The 20,437-nt window shown below is 56.3% G+C and overlaps 1 protein-coding gene across 2 annotated transcripts in view; it reads right to left on the reverse strand.

Moving 5' to 3' along the window:
• The window catches only part of BIN3 (bridging integrator 3), a 61,250-nt gene that overhangs the window by 35,553 nt on the left and 5,260 nt on the right, over nt 1–20,437 (reverse strand). Inside the window, exon 2 of one of the 2 annotated variants that reach the window (XM_054175232.1) lies at nt 7,248–7,296. The exons of the other annotated variant lie outside the window; for it this stretch is intronic. Coding sequence (XP_054031207.1) covers nt 7,248–7,296 — 49 coding nt within the window. The remainder of the gene's footprint in view (nt 1–7,247; nt 7,297–20,437) is intronic. 2 annotated transcript variants of the gene reach the window in all.

Here is a 20,437-nt window from a genome sequence, read left to right on the forward strand (position 1 = left end):
CCCACCCAGGAGGAAGGCAAAACCTCCTCACCCTGCACCTCACAGCCTGATGAGGACCCCCAGATCATAGAGTCATAGAATTGTCAGGGTTGGAAGGGACCTCAAGGCTCAGCCAGTTCCAAGCCCCCTACCATGGGCAGCTCACACTAGAGCAGCCACATCCAGCCTGGCCTTCACAACCTCCAGGGATGAGGCTCTCACCACCCTCCTGGGGAACAACTTCTTCCTCACATCCAATCTCAATCTCCCCACTTCTAGTTTTGCTCCATCCCCCCCAGTCCTATCATGCCCTGACACCCTCAAAAGTCCCTCCCCAGCTTTCTTGTAGCCCCCTTCAGATGCTGAAAGGCCACAATTAGGTCTCCTCATCAAGTCCAACCTTGTACCCAATATAGACTCACAGATTGCATGGGGTCTGGAGGGACTCTCAAAGCTCAGCTTGGCCACCCCCCTGCAGGCAGCAGGGGACACCTCCAGCCAGAGCAGGCTGCACAGGGCCACAGCAAGGCTGATCTGATCTTGAATGCCTCCAGGGACGGGGCTTCAATATCCATGACCCCACGTCCCCAGGTGCCACATCTACTCATCTCTTGAACACCTCCAGGGCTGGGGACTCCACCACCTCCCTGGGCAGCCTCTTCCAATCCCTGACCACCACGGCCCCTCAGCACCACAGCTCTGGGGCTCTGAAAGCCCTCCAGGGATGGGGATTCATTCAAGCACCTCCCTGGGCAGCCTGGGCCAGGCTTTGAGAAGGCTTTGACTCTCCCCAGGCTTCCCCCAAAAGGCCCAACCCCGTCTGCCGGCGCCGGCTCCCTGCTCAGCACGGAGGTGAATCTCCAAGGCAGCACTTCAGCCGCCCGGCCTGACTCACACCTCCAGTCCCATCCATGCAGAGACAGCTGCCCAAGGATTGCTCTTATTTTGCACGCCCACAGTAGCAACTGGCTCCCAGTCCCTGCAATCTGCAGGCTGGGGGAGCCCTCCCAGCCCTTCCTGCTCTCGTTTGCTTCACACAGTGCCTTGGCTTGGCCTGGCAAGGTCCTCAAAGATCGCTGAGGTCCAAGTTCCATGCCTTGGCCACCTCCCACCAAGCTTCCTTCAGTACCTGAAGGGGGCTACAGGAGAGCTGGGGAGGGATTTATTACCAGGGCCTGTGGTGCTAGGAAGAAGGGCAATGGTGTGGAAGTAGAGCAGGGAGATTTGAGATGGGGTAGCAGGAAGAAGTTCTTCACAGTGAGGGTGGGGAGACACTGGAACAGGTTGCCCAAGGAGGCTGTGGACACATTATCATAGAATCAGTCAGGGTTGGAAGGGACCACAAGGATCAGTTCCAATCCCCATGCCATGGGCAGGGACACCTCACACTAGATCAGGCTGGCCAGAGCCTCATCCAGCCTGGGCTTAAACACCTCCAGGGCTGGGGCCTCAACCACCTCCCTGGACAACCCATTCCAGGGCTTCACCACTCTCATGGGGAAGAACTTCCTGCTCACCTCCAGCCTGAATCTCCCCACCTCCAGCTTCATTCCATTCTCCCTAGTCCTATCACTACCTGATATCCTGAAAAGTCCCTCCCCAGCCTTCTTGGAGCCCCCTTCAGATACTGGAAGGCCACAATGAGGTCACCTTGGAGCCTTCTTTTCTCCAGACTGAACAACCCCAACTCCTTCAGTCTGTCCTCATAGGAGAGGTGCTCCTTGGAAGCGTTTAAGGCCAAGCTGGATGAGGCCTTCAGCAACCTGGGCTAGTGGGAGGTGTCCCTGCCCATGGCAGGGGGTTGGAACTGGATGAGCTTTAAGGTCCCTTCCAACCCAACCCATTCTACGATAGATCAGGTTGCTGAAGGTCCCTTGCATCTTGACACTGAATATTGCCAAGGATGGCATTGCTGGAGCCCAGCTGCCCAACACAAGCACTGAGGAAGGGGGAGAGTGGGAAGGAGAGGGAGGGAAAGGAGAGGGAGGGAAAGGAGAGGGAGGGAAAGGAGAGGGAGGGAAAGGAGAGGGAGGGAAAGGAGAGGGAGGGAAAGGAGAGGGAGGGAAAGGAGAGGGAGGGAAAGGAGAGGGAGGGAAAGGAGAGGGAGGGAAAGGAGAGGGAGGGAAAGGAGAGGGAGGGAAAGGAGAGGGAGGGAAAGGAGAGGGAGGGAAAGGAGAGGGAGGGAAAGGAGAGGGAGGGAAAGGAGAGGGAGAGAAAGGAGAGGGAGGGAAAGGAGAGGGAGGGAAAGGAGCTGTGCTCTCACATGCTGAGTGTGCAGCAGGCCAGGCCGAGAGCAGGGCCAGGCTTCTGCGGAGCACACAGCAGCAGCGGCTGCCTGTCGCCAGCGCTGCCTGCAGCAGGCTGTGCAACGGGCTGAGCACGTTCAGAGTGCTGAGAACAAGGAGCACACACACACCAAAAAAAAAGAAAAGAAAAAAAAAACCAAGGCAGGAAAATTACAATATCCTGGAGGGAAGTTTTTGGTCCTATTAAAATAATTCTTCCTTTGCTCTGCAGCTTCCTTGGGCAGGACTCCGGCAGCCGAACGGAGCTTCGGCGGCGAAGGCTTTTTTGTTGTGTGTCTCCCTCCAGGAGGAATCTGCAGGATTTACTCCTCTCTGGGTTTTTATCTGTTATCTACAAGGAGCTCTTCAAAATGCTGCTGCTTTGCCTCACCCACTTGACTTTGGTGTTTGCAAACAAAGGGGGGAGGTGGGGGGGGGGGAGAGGGAAAAGCAGGGGGATCCCCACCTGGCACCTGCTCGAAGGGCAATAGCGGAACGGCCACGGTGGTTACGGAGGAGACGAAGCAAAGACCAAAGCCAGCACTACAAAGAGATGGAAATAAGAGGCTGTGCTGAACCTCCTCGTTCCCCTGAGGTTCATTCCTGTTCCTGGAGGAGGACTGGCTGATTTTTTTTACATCTTTCCAGTGGTCCCAGCCTCTTCATGGGGCTCGGGGAAAAAGCAGAACGGGGAAAGTTTTCTCCTCCCTTCTCTCCTCTCCAAAGAGGAAGGGGAGGGAGGTGGGAAAGCAATTGGTACAATTAGGGCAGAAATTCTGCTCCAACCTGGAGCTTCTGCTGGGCTTTCTGTTGTCACACCAAGCCAAGAGGAGACTCAAGGCAAGTACCAGGGGTGAAGGTTCACTCTGCATCTGACAGCTGAGCTCTGAGCCAAAGCAATGTGGCAGTGCAGGGCTGCAGCTGGGACTTTGTTGGTTTGGCCACCCAGCAAGGCCTTCACAGCCCCACCTAGCAAGAAAGCTTTCAGGAAAGGCTTCTTTAAGAGAAGATGCACCCCCAAAGCCCAGAGATCTGTGACATCCCACTGTCCAGCTACATCTCACTCCCCAGCTACATCCCACTGAACTGCAGGAGCAGGTCCAGAGGTCACAGAGATGATCAGAGGGATGGAGAACCTCCCCTGTGGGGACAGGCTGGGAGAGCTGGGGTTGTTCAGCCTAGAGAAGGCTCCAGGAAGACCTTAAAGCAGCCTTCCAGTACCTGAAGGGGTTACAGGAGAGCTGGGGAGGGAGTTTTGGCAAGGGCTGGGAGTGATAAGATGAGAGGCAAGGGGTGGAAGCTTGAGTAGGGCAGACTGAGACTGGAGATGAGGAAGAAATTCTTGACAGTGAGGGTGGGGAGACACTGGCACAGGTTGCCCAGGGAGATTGTGGATGTCCCCTCCCTGGAGGTGTTCAAGGCCAGGCTGGATGAGGCCTTGAGTGACCTGTGCTGGTGGGAGGTGTCCCTGCCCACGGCAGGGTGGTTGGAATTGGATGATCTTTAAGATCCCTTCCAACCTAAACCATTCTCTGACTCTCTGAAGGAAAAGAGTGAGAAGGAGTAAAATGATTCCACTGCTGTCCCTTGGTTTCACCCCAGCACTTTTGTGCCCTGCCCTCTGCTCAGCTGGGACCTCCAGCTGGCTGGTGGAGCCCAGTGGAAAGGTGCTTGACCTCCAGCAGCTGCAGTGGAATCCTCCTGCTCATGGAGCTCCTCCATCCAACCTCCCTGGGGAAGGCAGAGCTGCTGGGATGAGTCAAGGAAGGGAGGCTTGGCAGCAGTGTGGGCCCACAGCTCAGGTCTGTGCTGCCTGCCAAGCTGACTCACCCAAGGTTAGGCAGCAAGGAGGAGGAGGAAGGTGAACCATCTGAGTCAGCCCAGGCCACGGCGCAGAGGGGTGAAACCCGGGTGACACGAAGGGGGTGCGCGCTGGGTCACCCCCATCCCAGGAGCTGCCCGACTTCCCCCAGCTCCCAAGCTGGCTCCCTGCCCCGTGGGGATGCAGGGCCAGCTCTGCTTCCCAGCCTCCTGCCAGCTTGGATCACCCAAGCTGCAGTGAAGGGCTGGGTCCAGCCTCGGGGGGACGCAGGTGAACTTCACCGAGCTGCAGCTGCGATAGAGCGCAGGAGACAACCAGAGCTCTGGTTCCAGCATAACCTCTGCTCTCACCCAAGTTGTCCTGAGGGAGGGAAGAACATCTCTGCTGTAAGAAGCTCCATGGCTGCATGGGATTGGAGCACTCAAGGGTCTGCAGAGGGCTATAATTCTAACAGGTTTACCTCCTATCACTGGGCATTAGTTTAATGGGGCTGTGTTCCTGCGGCCCGCTGACAGCAGCTCCTCTCGGAGCATTAGATCCTCCCACCCAGCTCCTGGCCTCTCAGCAAGCCTGGTGACAGCTGCTCTTTTCAGGGGAGAGATTATGCTGTCTGGAATTGGATTTGCCCAGGTTAAGGTGGAAACAAAGCAGAGGGAGGGGGGAGTGGGAGGGGTGGGAGGATCACTCCGCTTCGGTGGCCGAGGGTTGCTACAGGGGTTTCCTTCTACCTGAAGAGCTCCACTGTGGTTGACACCATGCCCTTCTTCAAAGGATCAGAGGAGAGTGGGCACAGGGAGCCATGACTAATCCCCTCAGCAGCCCTGGCAAATTGCTCTTCAGTAACCACAGCCAGCCTGGATGTGACACCCAGCCCCAGCACGGTTCCATCAAGGCAAGCAAAAAGGCTGCTTTGGAGGGCAGCCTCTGCCCTCTCCTGCACTCCAGCCACACGAGAGCCAAACCCAGTGAGATCCTACCAAATGCTTTTTGATATCCTCCTTTCCTTGCCCCCCCTCCTCTTCTTGTGGTCCACATCTCTGTGAGTGGGAGATCCTCTCCCCACAACCACTTCCCTTCCTGAGCAGCTTGGGATGCAGCCCTGGAGCTGCCACACCTTCCCACTTCCTGCAAGCAAGGCTCTGGAGCTCAACATCTGGAATATCACAGAGCTCAGAGCTGCTCCTGCTCTTCCCAAAAGCCCACACAGATGGAGCAGCTCAGCCTGCAGCTGGGTGGGAACCTTGGGGGCCTCCAGCTCACCCCATGGCTTCCAGAGCGCGGTGCTGAACGCCTGGCTCCTGGTGGGGGGGGATTGGTGGTTTCCTGCAGTTTGTTCTTCTTTGAAGAGCTGCACTTTGCACTTACTGTGAGGCTGGAAGGCTTTGGGCTTCCTGGCTTCTGCTTTCCACGGATCTGCTGCCTAGAGAGCAGCAGCAGCAGGGCATGGGCAAGTGGAAGCCACTTGAGAATGGGCTTCTGTCTCTGAGCAGCACAGGAAGATGCTCTTGGGGCAGATGAGGGAGGGAGGAAGGAGGGAGGGAGGGAAGAGCGAGAGAGGGAGGAGGGAAGGAAGAGAAGAGCGAGAGAGGGAGGAGAGAGGGGGGAGGGAGAGAGGGAGGGAGAGAGGAGGGCTCTCAGCCTTTGCTCCTTACAGAGCTGCTCCAGACTCCTCAACATATTCCCAGCCTTCACTGTCTCTCTTGAACTGGGGAGCCCAGAACTGGACAGAGTACCCCAGATGTGGTCTCACCAGAACAGAGTAGAGGGGGAGGAGAACCTCCCTTGCCCTGCTGGCCACACTCTTCTCAGGAGAGCAGATGCCAAACCCATGGAGGGATTCAAGCTGCCTGCCTGCCTTAAATCCTGCTCTGACAGTTTGGAGCTGTCACAGAAAAAATTGCCGCTCCCTGGCAGCAGGCATCTCCCAAACCTTTTCCATCCCAGAGCAGCAGAATCAACCCTCTGCCCTCAGGGGAAAGATGTCAGGTCCCAAGGGGAAAGATGTCAGGTGCCAAGGGGAAACTGCCCTGCCAACAGGAGTGCCCACGCAGCCTGAGGAATTAGCAGCCCTGAGAGTCCCTGGGAGGAAGGATCAGAGATGTCAGTCTGCTGAAGGGATTAGGTCAGCAACACTGCGAGGAAACCAAGGTCCTCCCCTCTCCCAGGGCTCTTATTTTAGAGCAGGTGATGCAGGTTGGTTTGCAGGGCCAAGCTCTCCTGTCAGGTTTCCCCCCTTCCCCAGTTTTGGTGCTTTCACTTCATCACTTTTTATACCCCTGGGGGGTGGGGGGGGGTGTGCAAAAAAGCAAAAGGCCATCTGCTTCAGGATGGGGGGTGGGGGAAATACCAGAGCCAGCTGCAAAGCACCAGCACTTGGGATGGGAGCCTCAAGGGGGGGGGGGAAAAAAAAACACCAAAAACAACCAAAAAAACACACACACAAAAACCCAAAAAAACCCAACCCAAAAACCCTACATCCAGGGGAAGACAAAAAAAAAATTGCCTTTTTAATTTGCTGTTAAAGCAAATGCTGTGCAGCACAAATTAATGCAGGCCCGAGCACGAAAGCATCGCAGCTTCTAAGCCTTTCTTTGGAAACAGTTATATTCAGCGAGCTGAACCACTCCTCCTCCTCCATCTGCTCAGCAAGGAGGAACAAACAAGCCATTGCTGCAAGAAGGAAGGAAGGAAGGAAGCCCGTTCCACCAGCTCCCAGGGAAGGGAAGAGAGAAAAAAAAACCCCACCACCCCCCCCCTTCCCCACCACCCTGCCAGCCCCCGAAAAAGAGCTCTTCCCAGCACCCAAACCCCCTCCCAACCCCCCCCTACCCCCCCCCCCAAAAAAAAATAAAAAGATATCAATCCAACCCCAAAGCCTAGCAACTAAAGCAGATCCCAACCCAAAATACTTCTCCTCCCCTCAGCTCGGGGCTCCCCCTGGCTCCTCACAGGAGGAGCCCAGCGCTGGGCACAGGCGGCAACAGGTTCGGCGCTCCCCCCCCCCCCCCCCCCCCCCCCCCCCCCCAGCCCCCCCCCCCAGCCTCCCACGCCCCTGCCAGGAGCGCGCTGGCAAAATGGGACGAGTCAAAAAGTGCTGCCTTTGACTCATCAGCCACATGATCAGAGGCTGGAGCTAAAAAGGGGGGAGCTGCTTTACTCACTGTCTTGGGTACAAGCTGTTTCTTGGGCTGCCCGAGCTTGAACGGTATCCTGGAATGCGAAGGGGGAGAAAAAAACACACAAGAGAGAAAGCAAATTAAAAGAGGAGAGAGAAGGGAAGGTGTGAGATGGGGGGGGAGAGATCCCAGCAGCACACAGCAGGGCCTGCCCCACACTCCCACCCCAAAAGGGTCTTCTCCAAGGGGTTGAGAAGAGCTGCTCGTAGGGTAGCAACAGCGCTTTGTGCCCGGAGGTGAGCGAGACCCTGGCACAGGTTGCCCGGGGAGGTTGTGGATGTTCCTTCCCCCTCCCTAGAGGTGTTCCAGGCCAGGCTGGATGAGGCCTTGAGCGACCTGGGCTGGTGGGAGGTGTCCCTGGGGCAGCTTAGAGATCACAGAATGGTTTGGCTTGGAAGGGACCTTCAAGGTGATCCCCTGCCATGGGCTGGGGGTTGTTCAGGGTGAGGGTGGTGCAGCTCTGGAACAGGTTGCCCAAGGAGGTTGTGGCTGCCTCCTCTCTGGTTCAAAGGCCAGGCTGGATGAGGCCTTGAGCAACCTGGGCTGGTGGAAAGTGATCTTGTCCATGGCAGGGGGTTGGAACTGGAGGAGCCTCAAGGATCCTTCCAACCCAACCCCATTCAGTGATTCTGTGAAAGAGGAATAGATTGGATTTAAATTAAGCCCATGAAGCCTTCAGGCTTGGGGCAGAGCCCAGCAGAGAAAGACCTGGGGGTGATGGGCAACAGCAGCTGGAGATGAGCCAGGGGGTGCCCAGGTGGGCAAGAAGAGCACCACCAGCCTGGCTTGGAGCAGCAATGGTGTGGGCAGCAGGAGCAGGGCAGGGATTGTCCCCCTGGGCTGGGCACTGCTGAGGCCACAGCTTGAGTGCTGGGCTCAGGGCTGGGCTCCTCACTGCAAGAAGAACATTGAGGAGCTGGAGCAGGGCCAGAGAAAGGCAATGAAGCCAGGGAGGGGTCTGGAGAACAGGGCTGGGGAGGAGCAGCTGAAGAAGCTGGGGAGAAGAAGGCTGAGGGGAGACCTTCCGGCTCCCCACAGCTCCTTGAAAGGAGGCTGCAGCCAGGTGGGGGTTAGGTTCTTCTGCCAAGGAACAAGGGACAGGACAAGAGGAAATGGCCTCAAATTGTCCCAGGGCAGGTTTAGGTTGGACATGGGCAGGATCACAGAAGGCTTCTCAAAGCTTGGCCCAGGCTGCTCAGGGAGGTGATTGAATCCCCATCCCTGGAAGGGTTTGAAAGCTGCAGAGCTGTGGCGCTGAGGGCCATGGCTTAGCCCCAGCCTCGGCAGAGCTAGGGAACGGCAGGGCTGGATGAGCTTAAAGGGCTGTTCCAACTGAAAGGATTCCATGGGTTTTGGTATCTCCCCTGAGCTCAGAACCTCTGTCTCCACCTCTAGCCACAGCCCAAGCCTGTCCCCAGCCTCCTGCTTTCCCAGGAAGGCAAAGGCAGGCAGTGGCTGCTGCAGGCACCCAGCACAGGCTGCGTTTAAAACCAAATCTGAGAGGGAGGCAAAAAAAAACCACAACAACCAAAACAACCCCCACCAAGGGGAAAAAAAGGCAACAAATAATCCAAAGAACCAAAGCCCAAATCCTGCAAATATTTAGCAAGAGGATACTTTAAAAAGCAACAAGCAGAGGAGAGTGTCTGGAGCTGCTTCAAAGGGCTGCTCTGCTCCAACAGCTGTAGCAGCAGCTCACCTGCCAGCAGCCTTCATTCTTAAAACCCTGAGTGTGTGTGGGGAGGAGAAGCTGAGTTCAGCTGAGGGATCCTCCCCAGGTGAGTGAGCTCACAGGGGAAGAGAACTCCAAACAAATCCAAGAATCCCAGCATGGATGGGGTTGGAAGGGGCCTCTGGGGATCACCCATTCCACCCCCAGCAGCTTGCCCAGGGGTGCAATAGCCAGGGGAAGTTGGAAGCTCTCCACAGAAAGAGACTCTGGGCAGCCTGCTCCAGGCCTCCAGCACCCTCACACCAAATAGAATAGAACAGAATATAATTAACCAGGTAGAATAGAATAGAATAGAATAGAATAGAATAGAATAGAATAGAATAGGACCAGGTAGAACAGAATAGAACAGAACAGAATAGAGCAGAATAGAATTGAATTACCCAGGTTGGAAAGTCCAACCTATCACCCAACACCATCTAATCAAAACCCAGCCATGGCACCAAGTGCCTCATCCAGGCTCTTCCCAACCACCTCCAGGGATGGTGACTCCACCACCTCCCTGGGCAGCACATCCCAAGGGCCAATCTCTCTTGCTGGGAGGAATTTCTTCCTCACATCCAGCCTGAACCTCCCCTGGCACAGCCTGAGACTGTGTCCTCTTGTTCTGGTGCTCATTGCGTGGGAGAAGAGCCCAACCCCCACCTGGCTCCAACCTCCCTTCAGGTATATAACTTTCTCCTCCTGTGCAGATGGAACTTCTTGGGTAGTAGTTTGTGCCCTCTGCCCCTTGGCCTGTCCCTGGGCACCACTGAGAAGAGCCCAGCCCCACAATGGCAGAAATGGCCTGGAACCAAGCAAAGTTGGGGTTGGTCTCTTCTCCCAAGGAAGAAGGGACAGGACAAGAGGAAATAACCTCAAGTTGCCCCAGGGGAGGTTTAGGTTGGCTATGAGGAACAATTTCTTTCCCTTGAGGAACAATTTCTTCCCCTTGAGGGTTGTCAAGGCCTGGACTGGTGGAGTCCCCACGCCTGGAAGGGTCTCCAAGCCCTGGAGACGTGGTGCTGAGGGCCATGCTTTAATGGTGGGTTAGGAGTTGGACTCCACGATCTCGGAGGTCGTTTCCAGCCCTCCCGATTCCACGATCACACCGAGATGACTCAACCACCTTCAAGGTGCCTTCCAACCTAAGCAAATCCACGCTTCCCCAACCCCTCCATTCCACCCAGACAAAGCAAACCCAAGATGATCCAACACCAAGCTCCCACCTGGCCTCACTCCTGCCTATGCCTGCCAACCTTCTCCACCCAAGAGCGTAATTAAGCCACCGGCAATCACCGGGGGCTGCACCTCCCTGTGTCCCTCCCTAGCAGCTTTGGCCAACCTGAGTCACTGGGTTTAAATTTACATTTATTTATTGTTTTGGGGTTGTTTTTTTTTTCTTCTGGAGAACTTCCTGTTTATGGTTCTCTGGTTGATGTAATTGGAGGTGGTTAACCCTTTGCAGCTCCCCGTGGCAGCCGTGAATCACGCTTCTAAAACAAACCTTTGCCTCGCTGTGTAATTACCCTGGGCAGCAGCAGGCTGTGTGGTGCCTTACAGGAAGAAAAGGACAAGAAAGAAAGGATTTTTGGACTTGGTTTGGGTTGTTTTTCCCCTCCCCTTCCCCTCCCCCCCCCCCCACTTTGTGTTTTCCTCCATGGGTCAAATATAACCTCAAATGAGACACCTCCCTGACCCTCGCAGGCTCAGCTCACCCACAGCCAGGTGCCGTCATCTGCACCTTTTGGGAAGTGATGGCATCGAGTTTGAGCTGGAAAAGGGCAGATTTGAGACTGGAGATCAGGAAGAAATTCTTGACAGTGGAGGCAGGGAGACACTGGAACAGTTTGCCCAGGGAGGCTGTGGATGGCCCCTCCCTGGAGGGGTTCAAAGTCAGCACTGTTTGGGCTCTAAGCAACCTGATCTAGTTGGGGGTGGCCCTGCTGACTGCAGGGGGGTTGGACTGGATGAGCTTGGAAGGGTCCTTTCCAACCTGAATCATTCTAAATTCTATGATTCTCTAGAAGCTCCAAGCCTGGAGGTGTTCAAAGCCAGGCTGGATGAGGCCTTGAGCAGCCTGGGCTGGTGGGAGGTGTCCCTGCCCATGGCAGGGGGGTTGGAAGTGGATGAGCTTTAAGGTCCCTTCCAACCCAAACCATTCCATGATTCTATGAATCTCCTGGGTGGAAGGAGGAGAAAAAGACATGAGCTTGACCCTGGGAGGGTGGTAAGATAGCCCAAGGAAAACCAGCTCACACCATGAGCTGTGGTGGCTGCTGGGCCACCTCTGGGATCAGGCTGGAGCTGGGTTGGTTCCTAGCAGGTCAAACACAATGAAATGGGTGATGAAAGCATTACCTGTGCACAACCTTCCCCTCTCCCTCATCAAGCCAACCCTGCCAAGATGTCCTTTAGAGAATCAAACCCAACCACTGCTGTCTGTTGGCTTAAATCAAGGTGATTCTGGTAACTAACAGGCTGCCCAGGGAAGTGGTTGAGGCCCCATCCCTGAAGACATTCAAGATTCCCCTTGATGTGGCCCTGGGCAGCCTGCTCTAGTTGGAGGTGTCCCTGCTGACTGCAGGGGGGTTGGACAAGATGACCCTTGAGGGTCCCTTCCAAGCTGATGGAATCTGGGAATACAAAGAGGGGGGCAGGGAAGCCACGAGCTGGCAGCAGGAGCTCGGAGGGTCCCACCCCGTCCCCTACCCCGAAGAGGGAAGGAAAACCACTCCCAGCTACTTTTTCTCCCAGAACAGAAGCAAGTCACTGGAGCACTTCAGGAGGCTGCAAACAAGCTCTGAAGCAGTAAATACCTCTATTAGCATCATGATGCCAGTTGGCTAATTATGTCTGTCTGGGTAAAGCCTCTACCAAGTAACCCCATGCGAGTCAGGTCTGCTCGCCAATTACTCCTTTGCGTTGCTATTTTCCAATTGGAAGCAATCTTGCTGCTTTCTGAAGCTTTGCTTTTTAAAGATGGTTCTGTGAAAGGGTAAAAAAAAAAAAAAAAGAGGCAGGAGGAGGAATAAAAGCAGCAAGGAAAAAAGCTGAGAGGCAGGGATCTGATCCCAGCTTCGGAAGCGAACGGCTACACCCCGCGCTTCGAGCTGCTTCTGTCCCACTGGGAGCTGGTGGCCTCCAGGCTGCAAATTAAGGGGGTGGGGTGGGGGGGAGAGGACAACTCCTGCCTGACACAGCCACAACCTCTTTTTTAAGCATGAAGAGGCATTGGGTGCTTAGAAACTGTGATGGGTATAACCAAAGGAGCCGGAGAGAGATGGGTCAGCATCTGGCACAGGTTGCCCAGGGAGGTGGTGGAAGCCTCAGCCCCAGAGGTGTTTGCAGCCAGGCTGGATGTGGCTGTGAGCAACCTGCTGTGGTGTGAGGTGTCCCTGGCCATGGCAGGGGGGTTGGAACTGGCTGAGCCCTGAGGTCCCTTCCAACCCTAAGGATTCTATGATCCAGTGGTACAGCACTGTTCTCCCCACAGTATGGCAGGGGTTGCAAGGGACCTCTGGAGATCATGGAGTCCCATCCCTCCCTGCCAAGGCAGGGAGTGAAAGACACACAGGAGCACATCCAGGTGGGTTTGGAATGTTTCCAGAGATGGAGACTCCACCAGCTCTCTGGGCAGCTTGCTTCAGGGCTCAGTCAACCTTCAACTAAAGAAGTTCCTCCTCATGTTCAGATGGACCTTCTGATGGTCAAGTTTGTGCCCATTGCCCCTTGCCCTATCCCTGGGCACCACTGAAGAAAGCCTGGCCCCATCCTCCTGACACCCACACTTGAAGCACTGATCAGTATTGATGAGATCCCCTCTAGGTCTTCTCTTTTCCAGGCTAGACAGCCTCAATTCTCTCAACCTTTCCCCATCAGAGCTGTTTCAGTTCCCTTAGCATCTTTGCAGCCCTTCGCTGTCCCCTCTCCAACAAATTCCTGCCCTTCTTGAAGTGGGGAACCCAGAACTGCACACAATCCTCCAGCTGTGGCCTCACCAGGGCAGACCAGAGTGGGGAGAAGAACCTCCCTGGCCCTGCTGGCCACACTCTTCTTGCTGCACCCCCAGGGAGAACCTCTTGGGGCCATCGCTCCGAGGGCAGAGCAGAATCGGCGCAGGGTTTGGGGTTTGGTTTTTCTGCTGTTGTCCTGATCTCTGGTTTCTGCTGAGCGAGAGAAAAGCTGGGGTTGTGTTTGGGGTGTGAAATCCCTTGAAATCCCTGTTCCTGAAGAGTGTGGAGCTTGCTGAGTCACAGCCAGAACCTTCCCACCCCTGTCCCCCGCTGTGCCGCGGGGCCGGGGGAGCTTTCCCCCCCGGCAGCGGGGAGGTCATGGGGCGTTTGGGAAAGCGGTGGGGTTTGGCTGGGAGGGAGGAGGGTGAAGCACTGCAGGGAGGGGGTGGGAAGAGCTTAAAAGTAAAGGGAAAGGGGGGGGGGAGGAAAAAAAAATAAAAAAAAGTGTGGGTGGAGAGAATCCTGCAAGCTTCTACTCCGGGATGCTGAGGAACCCCAGGGAGGGGAAGGTGGGAGAAGCTGTGGCTCATTTTCTCTGAAGTTTCCCCAGCAATGTCATATATTTACTTGGATTTTCCATCTGCAAACCCAGGGCCACACAGCAAAAGCAGCTAATTTCTCCTCTGGATGCACAGGAGACTTGCAAACAAACCTCAGAGGCAGGGGTGGGAATACAGCTCCTTCCACGAGGTCTGCGGGGAGCTGGAGTTTCAAACGCGGAGCTCCCTGCTCCCACTTGCCACCAGTCCCCTGCAACCAAGGCAGGCAGGCAGGCTCCAGCACTGCTGATTTAGGGAGGTGATGGCCCCTTTTGATGCCTTGGGCATCGAAACTAGGCTCCATCCCAAGGCTTGAGAGGAGGCAGGGAAGCTGAGGAAGCTGGAAGGCCAGGATGTGCACAGGGGAGGAAGAAATCAGGATCAAGAGCCAGGATTAAGACTCAGGATCAAGAAATGTGACCCTTTCCCTGTAGCACCTTCCCTGTCATCTCAGCATCACTTTGCAACCCCTAACTGAGCCCCCAACCCCCCCTTCACAGACAAGTAAAGGAAGCTGCCCAAAGCTGCCTCTGGGATCACAGAATGGTTTAGGTTGGAAAGGACCTTAAAGCTCATCCACTTCCAACCCCCATGCCGTGGGCAGGGACACCTCCCACCAGCCCAGGCTGCTCAAGGCCTCATCCAGCCTGGCTCTGAACACCTCCAGGGAGGGGACATCCACAGCCTCCTTGGGCAACCTGTGCCAGTGTCTCCCCACCCTTACTCTCAAGAATTTCTTCCTCATCTCCAGTCTAAATCTGCCCTCCTCAAGCTTCCATCCATTGCCTCTCATTCTGCCACTTCAAGCCCTTGCCAAAAGTCCTTCCCCAGCTTGCTTTTAGCCCCCTCTAGGTACTGGAGTGTGGGCAGGGAAGGATGGGCAGACAAAAGGACAAACAGGACAGGAGGGAAGGGGCTGGGAGAACTGGGCTGGGGCACTGTGCTTGCTCCTACCACAGTTTGGAGGCTGCTGTGGCTGCCTCCTCCTTGGCGGTGTTCAAGGCCTGGCTGGATGAGGCCTTGAGCAACCTGGGCTGGGGGGAGGTGTCCCTGCCCATGGCAGGGGGTTGGACCTGGATGATCTTGAAGGTTCCTTCCAACCCAACCCATTCTGGGGTGCTGTGCATTTCCCAGGGGTTTAGGAAAGTGCTGCCAAGCCTCTGGCAACCAACCAAGCTCCCTGCTGCAGGAGGTGATGGGGACAGCATCTGCAGGGAGCTGCTGGTCTCAGGGTGGTACAGACTGGTGGTGACAAGCAGTTTACATTGGTGACACCACCATCATCAGACCATCAGCTAAATTGGTGCTCTGTGCCCTCTTCCTGTGGAAAGTTTCAGGGTTGGGGTTTTTTTTGTTGCCAGCAAGCCCGGTGCAGCCTGGATTCCTGCCAGACATCCAGGAGGATTTTTCACTCCTTCAATTTCCCCCCCACCCCCCAACAAAAAGTCCCAATCTCAATTCTTTCCCCAGAAATAAACTTCTAAACCTCTCCCTGCCCCCAGCCAGGCCAACATCCAGCCTCCTGCACTCCTAGGGATGACTCCAACCCCTCCAGAATGCTCTTCCCAATGATTTCGGTATGTGGCATGCCAAGGCCTTTCTAATTGAACCTCCATGAACCCAAAACCTGGCCCTCAGCTGCCTCCAGAACTCACCCAGGGGATGTTCCCCCAGCCCTGCTAGGCTCCATGTTTTTCCCTTCACCCAGGCTTTGCTCCTGGCACTGGGAGAGGTCTGGGCTGGAGGTGTCACCGCAGCCGGCCCTGCCCCTTCCCAGCACTCGCTGCTATCTGGGAGAGATCAAAGTGTTCCTGCAAACATCCACAGGAAGGTTGGGAGCATCCAAGGGAGGATGCCAAGGTGGAAGCAATCAGCTTTCCCTTTCTCCTTGCTATTATCAGTAGATTTGAGGGAGCATCTCCGTGGCCAGAGGCTGCTTCTCCTCCCTATGCCTTCGGCTCTCAGGGAAGCATCGCTGCAAGCCGTCGTGGTTAGGAGAGAAGTGTGTGACACTAGGAGGACATGGACCTGCTGGAACAGGTCCAGAGGAAGGCCACCAAGATGATCAGAGGGCCTGTCCTAAGAGGACAGGGTGAGAGAATTTTGAGCTGTTCAGCCTGGAGAAGAGAAGGCTCCAGGGAGACCTTAGAGCTGCATTTCAATGTTGGAAGAGGACCTCCAGGAAGGCTGGGGAGGAACTGTCAAGAAGGGCTTGGAGTGACAGGATGAGAGGCAATGGTTTGAAACTGGAGCAGGGGACATTAAGGTTGGACACCAGGAGGAAGTTCTGCACCATGAGGGTGGTGAGACACTGGAACAGGTTGTCCAGGGAGGTGGTTGAGGCACCATCCCTGGAGAGAATCACAATCAGCTTTGCTGTGGCCCTGGGCAGCCTGCCCTAGCTGGAGGTGTCCCTGCTGCCTGCAGGGGGTTGGACAAGAGGAGCTCTGAGGCTCCCTTCCAGCCCAACACGATCTGTGAACCTGTGACACAGGAAAACCAGGGCACCATGGAAGTTCAAGGACAGCTGGGAGCACCAGGAGCAGCTGTTGAAGCAGGACTAATTATCTCATTAGTGCCTCTCAGCTCTAACAAGTGCTGAAGGCAGCGTAGCCAGGGCCGGGGGGGCGGCAAGGCGGCGAAGGCTGCGCACGTGGACCCTGAGCCTCAGGACTCTGAACTTCCTGCAAAGCTCCCAAAAGCAGCCAGGTGGGCAAGCCTGGATGCCAAAAAAAGTGGAGAGACCCCTAGCCCTGGCCAGGTGAGAAAGGCAGGAAGGCAAGACTGGGGTGAGCCATGAATCCCCAGCACGGCTTTGGATGCTGCGCTGTACTACGGCGTGGCCATGGAAACCGCATGCACCGTCCCACCCTGCTCCCCCCCACCCCCTGCCTTGCAGGAACTCATAGCAACAGCTCCAAACACAGCACCAAGGCAAGAGGAGGAGAAAAAAGAAAAAAAAAGGGGGGGGGGGGGAAAGGAGGAAAAAATTATTCAAATGGATCACAAACAGCTTCTGTCGAGAGAGACTCCGAGCCAAAGCCTGCTTTGGGTTTTCTCTTCGGCAAGGCAAGAGGGGAGGTCACAGGGTGGGGAGAGGAGCAATGCAGGGATGTGATCCCTCAGGAATCAAATCACAGGATGTCAGGGGTTGGAAGGGACCTCTGGAGATCTTCAGGTCCAATCCCCCTGCCAGAGCAGGACCACAGAATCCAGCACAGGTCGCACAGGAATGCATCCAGACAGGGCTTGAAAGTCTCCAGAGGAGGAGACTCCACAACCTCTCTGGGCAGCCTGTGATCCTCACAGTGAGGAAGTTCCTCCTCGTGCTGAGGTGCAACCTCCTGTGCTGTAGTTCCTATCTATTGCCCCTTGTCCTAACCCAGGGAGTAAGTGAGCAGAGCCTGGCCCCTCCCTCCTGACCCCCACCCCTCAGATATTGACAGATATTGATCAGATGCCTCTCAGTCTTCTCCTCTCCACACTACCCACCCCCAGGCCTCTCAGCCTTTCTTCACAGCAGAGATGTTCCAGTTCCTTCAGCATCATCAGAGCCTCCTCTGGACTCTCTCCAGCAGGTCTCTGCTTCTCTTGATCTGGGGAGCCCCAAACTGGGCACAGCATTGCCTCTCCTCACCAGGCCTCCTCCAGCATCCTCACCGCTCTCCATCGGACTCTCTCCAGCAGCTCCCTGTCCCTCCTGAACTGGGGACCCCAGCACTGGACTCATCCCTGCACACTCCCAGGCAGAAAGGGATGTCAGGCCAAGGTCTAAAATCCATTTTGGTTTCTTCCTATTGGTTTGGGTCAGGCTTTGGGGGAGCAGAAACAAAGAGAAACCTTCCTTAAGGAACTCAGCCCAGCATCTTGCAGAGGAGCTGGAGCCTGGTGTCAGTGTCAAACAACCCACCCCAAAAAAGATATCTCATGTCAGAATCTCTACTCTCCCACCCATTCCATGATGAGCATGGCATGGGGAACTGGGGAGCCCCAAACTGGGCACAGCATTGCCTCTCCTCACCAGGCCTCTTCCAGCATCCTCACCGCTCTCCATCACACTCTCTCCAGCAGCTCCCTGTCCCTCCTGAACTGGGGACCCCAGCACCGGACTCATCCCTGCACATTCCCAGGCAGAAAGGGATGTCAGGCCAAGGTCTAAAATCCATTTTGATTTCTCCCTATTGATTTGAAGTCAGGCTTGGGGGGGGGGGGGGATGGAACCAAAGAGGAACCTTCCTAAAGCAACTCAGCTCAGCATCTTGCAGAGGAGCTGGAGCCTGGTGTCAGTGTCAAACACCACCACCCCCCCACCCAAAAAAAAGATATCTCATGTCAGAATCTCTACTCTCCCACCCATTCCATGATGAGCATGGCATGGGGAAAAAAAGAAAAGAGAACAAGAATCCAATAAAAAAAAAAAACCCAACCTGATATTTTACTCACCCATCAAAAGAAAATTACTCACGCCAGGCGCGTGGGCGAGCAGAAATTTTTGTGCAAGGGCTGTTTTAGGCCCTGACTATGCTACAAAAATATCCACTTTTAAGCATGGTTGTGAAACATGGTTGTGGCTCAACTCCGCTGCTGGCTTTGGTGGGGCTTGGGGCTTGCTTTGCCGGGGTGGGTTTTGTGGGTTGGGGGGGGGGGGTCGGTTGGGTTTGGAGGGTTTTGGTGGGCTCGGAGAGAGAGCCTCGGAAAGCGCCTCAGAGAAAGCCTTGAGCGAGCCTCAGAGCAAGCCTAGAGCGAGCGAGCCTCAGAGCGAGCCTCAGAGCGAGCCTCAGAGCGAGCCTCAGAGCGAGCCTCAGAGCGAGCCTCAGAGCGAGCCTCAGAGCGAGCCTCAGAGCGAGCCTCGAGCGAGCGAGCCTCAGCGAGCGAGCCTCAGCGAGCGAGCCTCAGCGAGCGAGCCTCGAGCAAGCCTCAGAGTGAGCCTAGAGCGAGCCAGCCTCAGCGAGCCTAGAGCGAGCGAGCCTAGAGCGAGCCAGCCTCAGAGCGAGCCTAGAGCGAGCCTAGAGCGAGCCTGGAGCGAGCGAGCCTCAGAGCGAGCCTAGAGCGAGCCTAGAGCGAGCGAGCCTCAGAGCGAGCCTCGAGCAAGCCTAGAGCGAGCGAGCCTCAGAGTGAGCCTAGAGTGAGCGAGCCTCAGCGAGCCTAGAGCGAGCGAGCCTCAGAGCGAGCGAGCCTCAGAGCGAGCCTAGAACGAGCCAGCCTCAGAGTGAGCCTAGAGCGAGCCTCAGAGCGAGCCTCAGAGTGAGCGAGCCTCAGAGCGAGCGAGCCTCAGAGCGAGCGAGCCTCAGAGCGAGCGAGCCTCAGAGCGAGCCTAGAGCAAGCCTAGAGCGAGCGAGCCTCAGCGAGCCTAGAGCGAGCGAGCCTCAGAGCGAGCCTCAGAGTGAGTGAGCCTCAGAGTGAGCCTAGAGCAAGCCAGCCTCAGAGTGAGCCTAGAGCGAGCGAGCCTCAGAGCGAGCCTAGAGCAAGCCTAGAGTGAGCGAGCCTCAGAGCGAGCCTAGAGCGAGCCTAGAGCGAGCCTCAGAGTGAGCCTCAGAGCGAGCGAGCCTAGAGCAAGCCAGCCTCAGAGTGAGCCTAGAGCGAGCCAGCCTCAGAGCGAGCCTAGAGCGAGCCTCAGAGCGAGCGAGCCTCAGAGCGAGCGAGCCTCAGAGCGAGCGAGCCTCAGAGCCAAGCGTCGGAGAGGTTGGATGGGACCTCAAAAGCTCAGCCAGTCCAAGCCCCCTGCCAGAGCAGGATCACCTACACCAGAGTACCCAGGAACACATCCAGATGGCTTTGGAAAGTCTCCACACCAGGAGACTCCACAACCTCCCTGGGCAGCCTGCTCCAGGCCTCCAGCACCCTCACACCAAGCAAGTTTCTTCTCCTCTCCAGGTGGAGCCTCCTGGGTTCCAGCTCGTCCCTGTTGTTCCTTGTCCTGGCACTGGGCAGCACCCAACAGAGCCTGGCACCTTCATCCTGACCTCCCCCCCTCAGATATTGACAGACGTTGATCAGATCCCTCTCAGCCTTCTCCTCTCCACACTAACCACCCCCAGGGCTCTCAGTCTCTCTCCACAGCAGAGCTGTTCCAGTCCCTTCAGCATCCTCAGAGCCTCCCCTGGGCTCTCTCCAGCAGGTCTCTGCCCCTCTTGAACTGGGGAGCCCCAAACTGGGCACAGCATTGCAGCTGTGGTCTCAGCAGGGCAGAGCAGAACCTCCCCAGCCCTGCTGGCCACGCTTTCCTTGCTGCACCCCAGGCTGCCATTTGCCTCTTGGCCACCAGAGCACCTTGCTGGCCCACGCAGAACTCGCTGCCCACCAGCACTCCAAGGTCTGCTCCATGGAGCTTCTTCCCAGCAGGACTCCCTTAGCCTGGGCTGGTGCCTGGGGCTGTTCCTGCCCAGATGCAGGACTCTGCCCTTGTCCTTATTGAACTTCTTGATATTCCTCTTGGCCCTTCTCTTCAGCCTGTCCCAGATCTCACTGGATGGCAGCACAGCCTGATGGTCTGTCAGGAAGGTGGAGTGTGGCACGCTGGCTGTGCCACCACGGGAGATGCTGTGGTGGGTGGGAGTGGAGGTGCTGCTGCCCAGCTCACCAAGGTGCTCCCTGGGTTGCTGAAGTGCCAAGCAGTTCACCAAGGAGCTGCTGCCTGGCCTGCTGAGGTGCTGCCTAGCTCACCAAGGAGCTGCTGCCTGCCCTGCTGAGGTGCTGCCCAGCTCACCAAGGAGCTGCTGCCTGCCCTGCTGAGGTGCTGCCCAGCTCACCAAGGTGCCACCCAGCTCACCAAGGTGCTGCTACCTGGCCTGCTGAGGTGCTGCCCAGCTCACCAAGGGCACACCAGGCAGGAGGTTTTGCTGTGGTCACACCTCTAGGATGCCCAAACCACCTTCCACAGGTGCCTCATGTAGCAGTGCCAGGCAGGGAGGT

Source organism: Dryobates pubescens, chromosome 31 (genome assembly GCF_014839835.1).
Source record: "Dryobates pubescens isolate bDryPub1 chromosome 31, bDryPub1.pri, whole genome shotgun sequence".
NCBI classification, from domain to species: domain Eukaryota; kingdom Metazoa; phylum Chordata; class Aves; order Piciformes; family Picidae; genus Dryobates; species Dryobates pubescens.